Genomic DNA, 15,995 nt, shown 5'->3' with positions numbered 1-15,995 from the left:
CGTTAGCCCGAATCTAATATACTCTCTATCGTGTATAGCATTCTACATAGGATTCAAATCGGGAGATTGGTCATTTGACAACAATATCAGTTTACTTACCTTTAAAAGTTATAACGGTACATCTTGTGCGAAATTTCACACAAATCCAAAAAAGGATGGTAGCCCCCAGATGAGCAAGAAGCCCATTGAATTTGTAGCTACAAAAAGGAAACTTGATTTTAGATCAAAAATTGGCTGGGCAAAACTTATTATAATGTATTGTAGATTATGATTTTGACCAGAGCTGCGGAGTCGATGTTTTGAAGCCACAGTCATATTATTTAGCCAGAATTGGGAGTAGAGTAAGCATGCTCCAAGTCCGAACCGGACTCCGATCCCGGCTGAATACTCCGACATTGACTTCGACACCAACCTCGGTCAGAATCCGCAGCCGTGCCCCTTTCCGCACTCATCCTGCCCTAACCAGCATCTCAGTAGACCAGAAAGAGATTAATTTGCAAAGTCTTCCGGGTTATGAAAGAACCACCTCCTTAAGGTTTTTGACTTTCAAAAAGTTGTAAACGTCGAAAACGTCATAAAAACCGTATAAAAATTGGTAATCGCCATAAACCTCGAAATCGCGCTGCTAAGACTTTAGTTTTGACTTCATATCATTGTTTTAAATTTGTTATTGGTGCTATAGCGCCTATATAAATATTTCAAAATTTTAGTCGTGAAAAAAAGTGTTTGCTTTAAATCGCTTTATAGTCTTAACCCCATTAAGATATTTTCAAATGCAAATGAACAACAGCTGAAAAATTTGCCTTGACGGCCATAATCATAAATTCATGAAGGTTTCTTATTATTTTTTAATTCAATCAAAAACTATTTTTTTTTTTTTGACTGGCTATTCCGTAGTGGGATAGAACTGAAAAAAAAAATAGTAAAAAATATTCCATTTCAGACGGATAGAGACAACGCTTTGAAATGGTTAGAGACCGGGCGTCTCATTGTAGGCCCCAAAAATTGGTACGTGGGCATTTCGAAAACTTGTTCGGTCTGCCAAATCTTTATTTGTGGTCCAATTTTCAATTTTTGATGCATGATGATGACAACATTTGCAATGTCTTTGCTTTTATTTAAAAGTTGTTCAGTTAAGAAATAAAAAATGTGAAAATGGTGCATTGAATTTTTGGTCAAAAAAAGTGCTTTCATTGATTAGTCTGTATTAAAAAAAGTTTCTTATGTTCCTAAACTTTTTCTTCTTTTTTTTGTAAAGAGGACATATTGTAAATGCGTTTTAAGTAAAGTCTTAACCAGATATGCCAACTTAAATCGGGGGAATAAGCACTTCAAAAAAGGCAATTTTTAATTAAAAAATTTAAAAATCCGTCGAGTTTCCAAAATGCAAGGTCCACATTACTCATTCGGGCTAATGTTTTTTTACTTCATATGTCCTCTAAACACATGCAAAAAGTTTTTAGCACCATACAATATTTCTAATCTCTAAGCAAATTTACTAAACAATTCCGATTTTGAAGTCGTCTTTACCCGAAACGGATATTTTGCGGATTTTTGTAGAAGAAATCAGACAAAATCAATTTTTGATTTTTTTCTTAATTTTTAATAAAATAATTGCCTATTTAAAAGTGTGTATTGCACCCGTTTAAGTTGGCATATCTGTTTTAAACTTCACTTAACAAAAAACAAAAAAATTCATGGTATTTAAGCATCTTTTTTAAAAAAATACCAGTCAATGAAAATACTTTTTTTGCCCAAAAAATTTACTTTTTTCACATTTTTTACTTCCAAACTGTAAACTTTTAAGTGAAATATCGGATGTTAACGCATGCTGCACCAAAGTCATTGTAAATTTTGTTAGCAATCAAAGCCATGCATCAAAATGAAAATCGAACCGCAAGTGCCTTTGCCTACAAAGCCAATTTCGGGCAAAATTTCAACAACAAAAAGTGGAATATCCCCGAAACCAGTGGAGATATTGCATAAGCAGACTTTTTGTAGGGATTTTTGAATTTTGAAAATCAGACCACATTTGAAGATTTGCCAGTCCGAACAATTGTCCGAAATGCCGAGATGACCAAATATAGGGGCATGCCAAAAGGTGCTCGGACCACTACTCCTTGAAATTTTGCACATGATCTCGATAACACCTTTAACCATTTCAAAGCGTTATCTCTATCCACCACCACTGTGGTACAGGGTATTATAACTTAGTGCATTTGTTTGTAATACCCAGAAGGAAGAGAGATAAACCCATAGATAAGTATACCGATCAACTCTATATCTCTCCCTGATTCGATTTAGCTATATCCGCCTGTCTGTCCATGTTTTTTTGGGTACAAAGTACAGGTCACAGGTACACGATCGTCTTCAAATTTGATACTGGCATGTTTTTCGGCCTAGAGATGAAGCCTATTGAAATTGGAAAAAATGCGGTAATTTGTAAACCGATTCTATCGAAATTCAGCAGGAAGGATTTTTTATGACTCTCGGCATTACTGGTGAATTTCATGAAATCGGTTCAGTTCAGAAAAAGCTTTATCACTTCTAGAGCTACTGCAAACACATTTATAGACCAATCTTCCAAAAATTTTGTACAACACTTTCCTTGACGACTACCACAATATCTAAGAATTTTTTTCGAAATCGGTTCAGATTTAGATATAGCTCCCATTATATGTTCGACAGACTTTGAGTAATTTGCAATAATGTTTTCATTTGTCAAACGTAGTTATTACAGTTTGAACAAATTTGCTCGAAATTTGATACGGATTGTTTAAAAACCCATTTGAAAACATCCGCCGAGGTCCATCAAAATTGGTTCATAATTAGATATAGCTCCCACTTTTTACTTTTGCCTTTCTTTACTCAGCGCTCTTTTTATTCAGTTCATTCACCATTTTTCGGCTGATGCCAACCTAAAGAGTACTGATAGTTTGGCAGAAATGCATTGATTTTCACCTTAAACCGCCTTTTGCACTGGCCATCTCGTCCACTTGGTTTAGTAGTTATAAAATAGCATCCGTATGTACATAGATGAAAAATTTGTCGTTCGCTCTCCTAGATCTAGCCCTGCTTTGCATGTTAGTCCGCTTTCTCATTTTCTGATTATTTTTCCTGTTCTGACACCAAAGTCGTCGTAATGTCTTGGCTTGTAATTTATTCAGGAATTCCATACATATATTTACAAATTTTTATTTATTTAAATGTTTAAGAAGATGCCTGTCCAAGATTGCGGTAATCGTAATAGCAGGGACTTCAGTTAAAAGACCGTACGTCCGCCAGTCTCCACGATATTGCAAAAACAAGTGCATTGGACTTGACCATCAATGCCATTTCCCATCTCAGCCTGTTATGAAGTGATCACAGTGTCAGGTAGCCTTAGACCCTCCTTAGCCTTTCTAACCATACGTCGCATCAAACTTGGTAATGTAGCCGTACCTAAATTCCTACAGCATGCAGGTTTCCCTCTTCCTAAGCGGAATCTTGACTTTAACGATCACGTAATCTCGACGCAGGTAAATTTGTGAATCTTCCCAAATTTTCAAAAGCAGGTTTTCCAATATACAATGACTGCCTACATCCAATATGTCATCTAACTACCAACTTTCTATCGAATATTTCCCTGCTGGCGTATTCATTCCCATTTAGCAATGTACCCCCGTGCTTAGGTGTGAGTCTCCGGTACCCTACGTCATGGGAACTGGCTCCAAAGATCTCTTCATTATAGTTCCTCTTGTCCATTCGGATTTGACAGTGAGTATCAGAGCACCATCATCCTATTAAAAATTTGGATTTTATGAGCTAAAGGATTTCGTCCGCAAAATCAATTTATACACAGACAGACTTTGTTCAAGGTAGCCCATCTCTCAATTAAAATATCCAAATTTTTTCTAACATTCCATTAAGAATCGTTCGTTTTTATAACCTCCACTATAGGATGAGGGTATACTAGCTTCGTCATAACTTATCGAAATATTGATCTGAGACCCCAAAAAGTATACATACTCTTGATCGTCCTGTCATTCTCAGTCGATTTCCATTGGTCGATTGGCATTCTTAGTCGAATTAGTCCTGTCATTGTCAGTCGATTTCCATGGGTCGATTGACATTCTTAGTCGAATTTTGCAAAAATACTTCTTAATAGTGAAGGGAATATAAATTGGTCAAAAAGATCCATATTTTGCTATGACTGCCTTATAAATCGATTTTCCTCCTGACTTTATATCTTGAGCATCTATAGGGCAACATTTTTAAACGATTTGGGTGACACTTTGGTAGTAGCATTTTGTTACTACTTCCCGCATCTATTTGTAGCTAGCATGGTCTTAGTAGGTCCAAAACCAGACATAGCTCAATATAACCTGAACCTCCGATGAGGTTTCTTGAGCATCTGCGGGGCACAGTCTTTAACGGAATTTTCTGAAATTTTACATAAAGTGTCTACTACGACTACCAATACTGTAACGAGTCTAAAATGAATCGATAGATTACCTGCTATAGCTTTCGTACAAGCCAATCTCATAATTTTACTTGTAGAGCGCTTCTAGTGTGCAATTCTACCTATCTTATTAAAAAATGCACTCGTATTGGTTTCAGCCTCAAAAGCAAATACAACAACTATGTATAAATGGGATCCATGGTGGAGGGTATATGAGACTCGTCCCGGCCGATCTTAAGGTGCTTTTGCTTGTTTTAAACTATAACATTCCTTTCAACGCATAAAAACACCTTATCAAATCGGGGCCACAGGTATAAAACTACAATTTGAAATCCAAGTCTAATTTGTTAGAGTAATGTAATACCAACTCATTACCCTTGTCTTACTCTAAAACAGTATCTCTTTTCTCGACTGCCATATGGTTCCACTAAGCCGAGTGTATGACCCGACTTACGCATATGCTTCTGAATTATTAATTCGCGCCAAATGTTCGTTTTCTTTTCAGTTCTACACGTTACAACGACCTGTTAACGTATGAGAATGTAACTCGCAAATCTGGTCCAGCTATGACTTGGTCAATGTTCGCTATAAATTTTTTGGATGTTGGAGACAAGAAGAAGGCCATTCAATTTTTCACCAGGGGTTATGAAGAATATGTCCATCCAGAATTTAAGGTAAATGATTGGAATTGAATTATAAATTGATGGACTCAGAATGCAAATTCCATTGTACCAACATTAAATTCGGGAGATATTTTAAGATCTTTAGGCTTTCCCTCACTAACTTCATTCCATTACTTTGCAGCGATTCAGTCTTTGTTCGCCTACGGTTTATTTATGAGGGGTTTTTGTCTCGAACCGCTGACTAACTGCTTTATCGCAATTTCCCATGATTCTAATAAAAGTGTATTGTAGAGCATGCTTTTTCTCCGCCTTTGGTTGCGAACTTCTCACTTAGTCCACATTAGTATTGGCCAATCTACAGGCCTGTTCCGGTTTTCGAATTCACAAAGCGAAAAATAAATGTTTTGCCTATATTTTCAAAGTCGTCTTCTTTTACGGTTTGCCTAGCTTGAGGTTCCTCTCACTTATTTGATTAGAGTAAACACTCCAGTATTAATATGACAAGGTTTGCAAGATATTAGACAAAGAAAATTTTTCGTTTTCGAAAACCGGAGCAGGCCTTATTATTTTGTTTTTGATCACCTCTAGTTTTTGTTGTAGTAGCAATTTGTTGTGTTCTATCTTTCGTCTGGTTGATTCTGTTAAGTGTCCAGATCCAAAAACTCTGCGACTAAGATGGGGTCGTCCAAAGGGATCTGGGTGTGAGTCGAGTGGGTTTGGCTGGGCAGTTAAACAGATGACGTGTGTCCCTGGTCACAATCTGGACATACATTTTGCACGTCGGCATCAATCCTTGCTCTGTGGGAGTTGAGGTTGCTGCATCTGCCGGAACGTAATTGAGCATCTGGTTTGCTTGAAGAGGTCAATTTCTTCAGGTGCAATGGGAGGCGGTCGTTCTCCAAGGACTACCGCATCTGCTACCGTGTCTGCATGAATGTTGTCTAGACCCGCTTGATATGCCGCCTCTTGCAGCGCTAAACCTCTAAATCATATGTATCTACCTTAAGGGTTCTGGGCGGTGGATATCTATCCACAAGATGATTATTTGAATGGTCTCTGCGATAACAGCCCAAAAGGTATTGCTTAGACAGCATGTAGTTTTGTCTTCCCACTGGTAGGATCTTTGTCTCCTGATGGAGGTGGTTCACATGAGAACTGAGCCCGTCGCAGTTCGGACGGCGGTATTCTGATAGATCTGCATATTATTCCGTTACGTGCCACAGAGCTGACGAGACCACACTGGTGCTGCATAACTTACCACAGACCGACAAATTGCTTTGTACGTGGTCAACAAGGTTTTTTGTCTGCACCCCAAGTCCTGCCGGCAAGTGCCTTGAGAACCTTGTTTCTACTTTTGACTTTATCGCAAATTGTTGTGGCATGTGAGGAGAATGTGTAAGAGCTGTAAAATGAAACGCCAAATATTTTGGGACACTTGATGGTTGGAATCATTTCTCCATCGATCATCATAGTCAGCTCGGCTTTCACCTTACGCGTATTTGTAGTGAACAATGTGGCTGAAGATTCGGTGGCAGACATCTTCAGATTTCTTGCAGCGAAATATGAGGCAAGTTCGTTGAGGTAGACGTTCAACCTATCGCAGGTGTCAACAATGGGTGGGGGCCTGATGCCACTATCGTCATATAATACGATCTCTATGCCGTCTGGAGGGGGTGGAAGGATAGTTAGAGGTTAAATAGTGCCGTAGATATCACCCCGCTTTCGAGAACTCCCAGTTTCGCTCTACGGTGCTACGACTTCTTATCCCTAAACTCTACAAATGACTGGCGACCACACAGATAATTCGCGACCCAGAGTTTCAGGCCTGGCTGGAGGGACGTGTTGGCGATGTCCTCAAATAGTTTGCCATGACTGATCGTGTCGTATACCTACGATAGGCCCAGTGCCACGAGGACCATCCTATCACATGGCCTGGGCTGATTGAAGCCACGGCAAATGTGTGCGGTGATGGCACGCAAAGCAGTTGTTGTGTTATGCAGTCTTTTAAATCCATGTTGATGCTCGGCGAATGGAAATGGAATGGTCCTACGAGGCTCGGGAGGAGAAATGCTTCAAGAGTGTTTGCTACTGGTGAGAGAAGAGAGATCGATCTGTACAACTTCCCCAAACTCTGCCCATTTTCCAGACATCAGGAACTATAAGAGTGTTCAAAGACAGGTTGAGAACAGTAGTAAGGTACTCAACTCCAGGTAAATCCAGATTCTTCAGCATCAGTGTAGAGATTTCGTCGGGTCACAACGCCTTGAATGACTTGGCGCCATGGATGAAATACGTAACTTCGCCCACGGTAAGTTGTGATGGCTGTCCATCGACTTGGAGAACACGGATACGGCGAATGGCTCTCCTCCTTGGTCTATCACTCTCGGGAAGCACAATAAATTGACGGTTGAACAAACTGGGGCATCTCTTCGGATCAGTCACGGTTACATCGCCAAAAGTGACTGAGGTCCTGTCATCCCGTCTATGAAGGGTTGAGAGTGACATAATTTCCTTTCGGCAACTAGCCCATCCGAGGGGGATGTCAGTTCACTGAAGCGGCGATTGATGTACTCTCTGAAATCGGATGGTCGGTCGATGGTGAGAATTATGGAGAGGTGGCCTGACCCCAAAGAGATGACGGCCTGCCAGGAGACGCCACTCAGAAGATCAGGGGATGCAATGGGGAGTTGCTACACCACCTCGTAATCCTAGTTGTGGCATCCTCATTCACCGTGCTAAACGTGGACCCCGCTGGTCGTTAACTAGGGGAGAATGCCATGAATGTGATGCGCATTAAAGTCTCCTGGAACCAGACGATTATGGCCAGATAGTAATCTACTTAGGTCGGGTTTTTAAACTTGGCCATTAATCGGGACACAGCTACAAACCGGCGGTATGTACACATTGTATAGCTTAATCTCGGCAGGACCTGACTGCTATCCCCATGCACTCGATGTAGGGGTCATTAGCGCCAGGCGCAGGCGACATGAGTCTATACTGTACGGAATGGTGTATCTCGAAGGCCAATCCTCCACCTCCATTCCTTGGGCGTTCCTTACGTAGCACATTGTATCCGTGACAACTGTGCAAACTGCAGGTGTTGGTCAGCTTTCTCTCCTCAATCGCTGCAACCAATATCACACTTAGTACGACGACGACGACGCTTGTAACCCACTTCTATCTATGTTCGCACAGCGCCTTGCAACATATTCAGTATGACTATACTCCCGTAGTGATATAAGGCCAGAGCAAGATCGGAAATGTGCCCACTTCATGCACCGGTTACACATCACCTGGACCGATAATGGAGGCGGTTCTGACAAACCGAACAGAACCAGGGTCCGGGATTCTTTTCAATCCCAGCACGGACCAGACGCGTGCGGAGAAGTCACTGCGGGATGTGCCTCTCCCACGACGAAAAAGGACGAACACGTACACTGAGGCGGCAGCCCTTACCGGCTGCCCTGGGATTGTCTTGGTTTTTTAATCAACCAAGGTTTATAAACGTATTCATTACATCAACGTAATACAATAGTTATCAACATTCAGTGTTTTTTTGGACCTGGATTTTGGATTTGTTGACTGATTTAGTTGGCACCTTGAAAGTTGTTTCTAATAACTTAGTTCTAGCTTCATTTAGGGGCCAATCATCTCATTGGCCTTAGAGCTAAATCTCCCAATTCTGCAACATTTTGTATGGAAAGAAGACAAACAAGGCGATACATCTGATACTAAGAGTAGTTAAGCAGGAAACCAATCGACTCCTGCTGCCTTATTGTGCATGAGTTGATTCACTTCATTTTCACCTCACACCTATTATAGGGCCAACCTCCCAAATAAAAGTATAGGGTTCAAATTTGGATAAGGCTTGTGATGGTGCGTATCGTACCTTTGTTGCTACACAAACAGGTGCGAAAGCTTTGTTACTATATAGCTCCCATGAGCGCAATTTATTTCCAATTTGGGAGAAATTTGCTGAAACAGACGATTTTTGTTGTGACCTAAGACATCACTAGTAGTATGGTCTGGAGTTCAAGCACAAGTAACAGTGTGATTGCGTTATATTTAACTGAAAAGTCACAACCGGCTATAGTTGGCAAACTCAAACACCTCGAAGTGAACAAAATGTTTGTAAATCGCACCATAAACCTTTGTAATGATACTGCTGCAAAAGACCAGGATTATGGTAAAAAAAAATTGCAACGCCACCTCATATGCTTCGGCAAGTGAAGGTTCAAATTCAACAAAATTCACGCCGTAGTGGAAATCGAATGTCTAAAGATCTGAAAATATTCCGTGAAAAGATGCTAATATATATTGAAAACGAACTGAAGCTGAGGTCGTACAAGTTTCAAAAGACACACGATCATTACTTTACTTTACTTTAATTGGCTATGATAGAATATGTGTCCTATTAGCCGAACTTAGAATAGCGTTCCAAGTGCCTCGATATTCTGTACTTCTTGTAAAATCTCTGACACCATGTTTCGAGATGCATTATGGCAGGCTTGGGATCTGTAGATCTAAAAAGATGGGTCAGCAGCAGAACACCTGTCTCCTCTACTTTGAAACACAGCCATCAACAATATTTTATTATCTCTGGAAAGTTTCCCAGCACTCTTAGAGGTGTACTTCAGGAAGCTCTACGTGCTGCAACGAAGTGGGTTACAGAAAGTGGTCTAGGCGTAAATCCGTGCAAGACAGAAGTAGTTCTTTTCAGCAGGAGATACAAGCTACCTACAGTAGCACCTATCTTCTTGGGAGGAGAGAATGTTCCATTTACTAGATGTTTTGCTGGACAGGTAGAAGGACTTAAAATCCAACATTTTGGAAGGGGCCAGAAAAACAACTCCTGCCCTATACACCTGCAAGAGAACCATTGGCAAAAGTTACGGGTTTCAACCGCGTGTCATGCACTGGGTATATACTGCAGTTGTCAGACCTATAATGGAATCTGTGGGTATGCCTCCAGCGACATGTAAGCTAAGTCTTCAGGTTCAGGCCCGAAGGCCAACTAATGATAAATGGTCACTAAGCTTTGAGTATTCCAGAAGTTATGTGGCCTAATCTAGTCTTGAAGAGGCCTACCGCTTTTCTGTCACTGGCTAGAGCAGACGTCTAAGTGATTGCGTCCTTCATGTATGGTCACTGTCTAATCGGAAAACATGCTGACAGACTGAAGGTTGCCAGTAAGGACATTTCCCGAAGCCAAAGGAAAAAAGTTAAACAAGAAAGAGCAAAGGAGTTTCCTTGCCCGAACCTGGTGAATTCCCGAACATCGTGTTCTCACAAGAAAAATTCCACCTGAAATAATTTTGCATCTTAGGTGATGGTATGGTCAGGAAATAATTTTGAGAAAAACTCAAAAAGTTATCACGCTAATATGGCCGGCGATGGGCGGTCTCTAATCGAGCCTGACGTCAAAGTTAATGCGTCTTATTATCCGGAAGTCATTTTGTTAGTTGAATTGGAGCCGTGGGAACTAAGACATTTCGGTCGTAAACCATGGACTCATCACATAAGGCACGTATACACCAAGAAAGGAAAAAATAATGTTCCGCCATATTTGGGTCAGCTACTCTGTGAGATATACATGAATTACCACAACGATGTTAGTTGGTTGTATTACCAAGAAGACCGATTTAAGATCGAACAGTGCGCTAATTGGGAATTTCGATGAGTGCATTTTGGAATTTTTCTTTGAAATACATATTTGACATGTTCCAAGAAAAATTTTTAAATTTTCTATAGAAAAAAAATTTGGAAAAAATTCTATTTTGTGAGTTGAATGCTTCTATTTAAAGAAGGCCAAAGCAAAAAACTTAAGCAAATGTGACTTTCATAAGAGATTAGTCAAATGGATTACGGTGCCTTAGCATGATTATGGTAAATAGCCATTCAAAAGCTTGAGCAACATTTAACATTTGCCTTACTTTTTATTCTATTCATTAAATTTGAGCATTGAGCTTAATGGTCTATAGCTGAAAAAATATCCTGCATGGAAGTCCAAAAAGATTTTAAGACAAAAGAAAATAAGTACACTTTTTACAGAATTTTCATAAAATAATTTTCAAACAAAATTTTCTTGAATTAAAATAACTGCAAAGAATAATTTAACTTTACCATTTCTCTAGGTATGGAGCGAAACTAAAATCGGTCTTCAAGGATCAGCGAACTTTCTTACGGGAATAGGAGGCTTTTTGCAATCGATTATAAATGGATTCGCAGGGATAAGGTTCTATTTGGATACCAACAGTAATACGACACAAATGTTAATTCGAGGTCCAACTTTATTGCCAGATACCAGCGATTTCAAAGTTAAAGGTACGAGCATTTGCTTAGTAGAGTTTATGAGAGTTTGAAGAAAAACAACTGGCCAAGTATTCTTCATCATTCAAGCAAAAGGCAGAATACCTCTTAATTACACCATCGACCAGATCCCGAAAAGACCCATGACCCAAGAGATTGGTATCAAACAGCCACATGACTATTACCGCTTCCGAACCACTTTTATTGCTATATTGTTTGTGGTATTTCCTTTTAATAACTGAACAATTTTTTATAGGTATCAAATTTGCCAACTCTACATTTTCCTTACACGTTAGAAGATTGGGACAGAAAAACATATTTAAATGCCTGCAACTTGGAAATCAAAATCTGGAACTCGTTATTGGTTATAGTATAATTCCTCTGCAGTCGGGATCAAAAAGTAAGACAAATTAGTGGATTAAGGTATATATTCATGATTTTATTTGATATCTCTCTAATTAAACAGTTCATTTTGAAAAAGAAAAAATAATCGTACGTACTACAAGATGATGACTGACTGCCTTTGGAGGCTTGAAATCATTCAATTTATTTTTTTTAGAATAAAATATTTGCATTAAATGATACATTGTGTGAGACACATGTAATAAAATATGTTATTTTAATTTTTTTAATATATATTTAGGATATTTGGTTGCTGTAGGTTTGTAAAAAATTGGCTGAGAAGTAAAGTGGTAAACTATTGCATTTAATATGGCTGGGAAAATGATCAAAATTGATCAAGTGGCAACTGATTTTGTAGCATGGTAATTGTATTTAGGGGTTAATCCAAGAAGACAAGTATAAGACTATGCTATGGAGAGTATGACTATTGCAAATATGTGTTATTGGTAATTTAGATTATTGTAGTGTCTTCACTATGCTCATTGACAATATAAAAAAAAAACAAATCCACGTTACTTAAACTTAGATATGGTTCCTCCCGAAATATTTGTGGAGGCCTGCTTTCCACCGCTGAGCACAACATATGGCGTTTTGGTCTCCTTTTGTTTCTGCTGCAACATGGTGAGAGTCCCTAGTGGTGTATCCGTTGAACTCATCGTTTTCATTAGCTAAAAATGTAAAAAATATGGCTTATATGTCTCATCAAGCTATCTTTTGTTGGCGGCACTTACTCCTTCCTGTTCCATCTTCTTAAGACGCTTTTCAATCTTATTTTTGCCCGGACCCTTTCCATGGAACTTGTGAGACAAATAACGAAAGGCTTCTTTCAAATTTAAGATACGACCATTATCATCAATGTATTCCAATTTGACATTTGGCTTAAAGTTGTCCTTATCTTTGAACTCCATGATGGGGCCGCCGTGATAACGATCTCTTCTACCAAATTTGTCATCCTCGCTAAAACCGAGAGCGTAAAATAAATGTCAGTTCTATATAAAAGTCTAAATTATGTTTCTCCTTACCCAACATTTTTGTCTTCTATTGAATAATTTTTCGCTTGTAGATGAGCCATTTTGGAATTGCTGGGGCGATTGTGCTCTTCCTTTTCCAAATAGCCCTTAGATAAAGCTAAACGTAAAGCATTAGCAACGCCAGCGCCCACATCGGGCTCTTCGTCAAGAATGGCCACTTCCTCCACTTCGTTGACAATATTATCCAAGTTCGCGGGTTTGTTGACTTCGTCTGGATTAACAGAATTCCAAGTACCATGTCCGGTATCAACCAAAACGTCATCATGGTCACTCAGATGTTCTTCATGAGTCTCATTGACTTCATAATCCATCATGTCGTTCGAGTCCTCATCGCGATTACCAGCCATGCCGTATGTAGGTATGTCTCCCAATGTACGGCAAAACTCGGCTGTCGCGTTCAACACAATATTACTGTCTCGATTGCCGTCTACATCCATTGCGTTGTCTTCTTCGTTCTCCGTTTTGATTTCCGTTTTTATGTCGACTGGCAAAGGTTTCTGGATCAGATTGTCTTTTTGTTTGAGTTTGCGTGCCTTTGAAAGCATGCGTTCCAAATCATCGTCTTCTTCCTCAACTTTGACATTTGCCTCCTCGACTGATATGGGATCGTCTCGATCACTAGGGCTGCGATGACGGCCTGAGCGACTTCGAAAATGTTGAGCAGAGCTTTCTTCTGACATAAGCATCAAATCGTCAGCCTTGAGTTTTTGTCTCAATTTTTTTACCTTCTTCTTTGGCTTCTTGAATCTAAAAACAACTTCGTTATTTTCCTTTTAATTTTTTACCTCTATAAAACTTACTTGGCCATTTCGGCTTCTGTTAAGGTATCAGAAGCTAGTGTTATTTCTGTGTCAGCCAATGTTTCCAAACGCTTGCCTGCTAATTTGGTCTTAATTTCCAAAAGCTTGCGTCGATGTTCGCGTTCTTCATCAAGATTTTCACCAATTACAAAGTTTTTCGTCTTCTTTTTGTTGCCATCTAAATCCTCATCATATTTTTCCAAAATTCCTCTCTCTATTGGATTACCCAATTCATCGTATTGCTCCTCGTACACATTGTAGCCATAAGACAATGGATTTTGCTTTTTCGTCGCTACATTTTTGCGATAACGTTCATCATCTATCATGTTCACATTAACCAGCGTGTCGTCCGCTTTATCATCTAAAACGTCCGCATCTTTTAATGTCAATATTATGGATTTGCCTTCAGTAAAGTCGTCCATGTCATGATCGACCTTTAAGCCCTTCAGGTGCTTTTCATCATACGCCTTGCGACGAACGTCCGCCTGTTCCTGCTGTAGTAGATCATCGATACCAAATTCTTTGTCCAACTCTTCTAATGCCTTGGCCTGTAAGTTAGAAAAAAAGTTTAGTTAATGGCAATTAGTTAATGCGCACAACAATTACCCGTTTCTCGGCTTCTTTCTTCTCATCCACCACCTTTTTATTTCGTTGCACCCATTTACTTATATCATCGATCTCGTCATCGGATTCTCCCAACGTTGATATACGCGCGAGACGTTCCTCTAAAAATCGCTTTTCTTTGCGTTGCTTCAGCTTTTCCCTTAGATTTTCGGCCTTAGTCTTTTCTTTTATACTCTCTGCTGGTTTATGTAAAAATTCACCCCACTCGTCTTTGTACATGGACAAATTCTTCTGACCGGGTTTTTTTAGTTCTGCATCAACAGCTGCTGAAGTGGAAGGTTTAGACGAGGGACCAGAGTCAACTTCTAATGGCTTCAAGCCCAGTTTTGCTCTGAGCTTGTTGGTTTCCTCTATGGATAGACAGTCACCAGCACCATTTTCCGGTATGGGGGAGAATTCACGGTCTTGAGACTTTACAATCTCCACAGATTTTTCACGTTCACTTTCTATTGAAAGGGCTCTTTCGATTTCCTTGTCTTCATTATCTTCACGGCGGCGGGAGTATCTCTCTTTGTCAACCCTTTCTCGGTCACGTTCCCTTTCACGATCCTTTTCACGACGGCGCTCATACTCTTTCCGCCGTTCCCTCTCCTTTTCTTTTTCATAGGCCCTCTCACGATCATACTGGCGCTCCCGCTCCTTTTCTTTTTCTCGCTCCCTTTCCCGTTCCCTTTCGCGTTCCCGCTCTCTGGCCTTTTCTTTCTCGTACGCCCTCAAGCGTTCTTTCTCATACTCCCTACGACGACGTTCTTCCTCATATTCTGCCTGTTTAGTGATTTGTGGAGGAGGTGGTGCACTTCGATCACGTTCCTTGCTCCTGCTCTTATGACTTGCTTCATTGCCTACGGGAACTTCAATGCAGTCAGAACCTGAAATACGATGAATATCGTTAGAATCAAATTGTCACAACGAAAATTTTCGATAAAGTTCTAAAACCCTTCAACACTGTATCAAATGTCGACAAAACAGTTTACCTCTTGGTCCTCCCTTCCTGTAAGAGAAATGAAAGAAAACACACGATGACTTACGGTGAACAATCAGAAATGTGTGAGTGCAGGAGAAAGAAGACTTTGAAAAGAATCAAATATTCTTCATTGACAATCGCTTTACATTTGTCCTTCAGGTCTTATTCCCCCCTTCCATAAATGGACACATCACACTTCCCCAAAACATTGAACACACCCCCGCAAAGTTTGGTTTGCATCAAACCACTTACTGTCTGAATCTGTCTCAGTCACTGCTATGACTTGATCTCTATCATCGTTTGGAAGTTTGTGACGTTTTTCCTTGTGCTTCTCCTTGTGCTTCTTGTGACGGCGATGATGACTATCATGGGCATCATCTTCATCAGTAGTGTTCTTAGGAGTCCGTGAACGATGCCGTTTGTGTTTCTTTTCCTTTTTGTGTTTTTTTCCAGACGAAGACGAACCCATTTGTCTTTAGTAAAAACTGTATGTAAACGTTTATTTTCTCTAGTCTTAGCCTAGGAAACTAAATCATTTCTCGACAAATCGATTATTCGACATTGTGTGTGAAAACAAGTAATCGATTAAAATTTGAGTTTGGTCATTTTAGGGTTGTTTTATTTACGCATTAATGCCTGGTACTATTGGGTTGCCCAAAAAGTAATTGCGGATTTTTCATATAGTCGGCGCTGACAAATTTTTTCACAGCTTGTGACTCTGTAATTGCATTCTTTCTTCTGTCAGTTATCAGCTGTTACTTTTAGCTTGCTTTAGAAAAAAAGTGTAAAAAATGTATATTT

At 39.7% G+C, this 15,995-nt stretch overlaps 2 protein-coding genes across 2 annotated transcripts in view; one reads left to right on the top strand and one right to left on the bottom strand.

The window, feature by feature from the left end:
- The window catches only part of LOC106081277 (protein-glucosylgalactosylhydroxylysine glucosidase), a 70,444-nt gene extending 58,439 nt beyond the window's left edge, over window positions 1–12,005 (top strand). The window contains exons 10-13 of the mRNA XM_013243136.2: window positions 4,947–5,115; window positions 11,199–11,388; window positions 11,630–11,773; window positions 11,840–12,005. Coding sequence (XP_013098590.2) covers window positions 4,947–5,115; window positions 11,199–11,388; window positions 11,630–11,773; window positions 11,840–11,883 — 547 coding nt within the window. The 3' untranslated portion in view covers window positions 11,884–12,005. The remainder of the gene's footprint in view (window positions 1–4,946; window positions 5,116–11,198; window positions 11,389–11,629; window positions 11,774–11,839) is intronic.
- On the bottom strand, window positions 11,792–15,745 carry LOC106081276 (U4/U6.U5 tri-snRNP-associated protein 1). The gene is made up of 6 exons (XM_013243135.2): window positions 15,447–15,745; window positions 14,213–15,099; window positions 13,607–14,154; window positions 12,798–13,553; window positions 12,507–12,732; window positions 11,792–12,443 (listed from the first exon to the last, which is right to left on the bottom strand). The coding sequence occupies exons 1-6, from the start codon at window positions 15,661–15,663 to the stop codon at window positions 12,288–12,290; spliced, it is 2,790 nt and encodes a 929-aa protein (XP_013098589.2). The 5' UTR covers window positions 15,664–15,745; the 3' UTR covers window positions 11,792–12,287.
- Between the last annotated feature and the right edge of the window lie 250 nt (window positions 15,746–15,995).

Source organism: Stomoxys calcitrans, chromosome 3, assembly GCF_963082655.1.
Source record: "Stomoxys calcitrans chromosome 3, idStoCalc2.1, whole genome shotgun sequence".
NCBI classification, from domain to species: Eukaryota; Metazoa; Arthropoda; class Insecta; order Diptera; family Muscidae; genus Stomoxys; species Stomoxys calcitrans.
The sequence above is the reverse complement of the archived record's forward strand: the minus strand, read 5'-3'. Positions and strand labels throughout refer to the sequence as shown.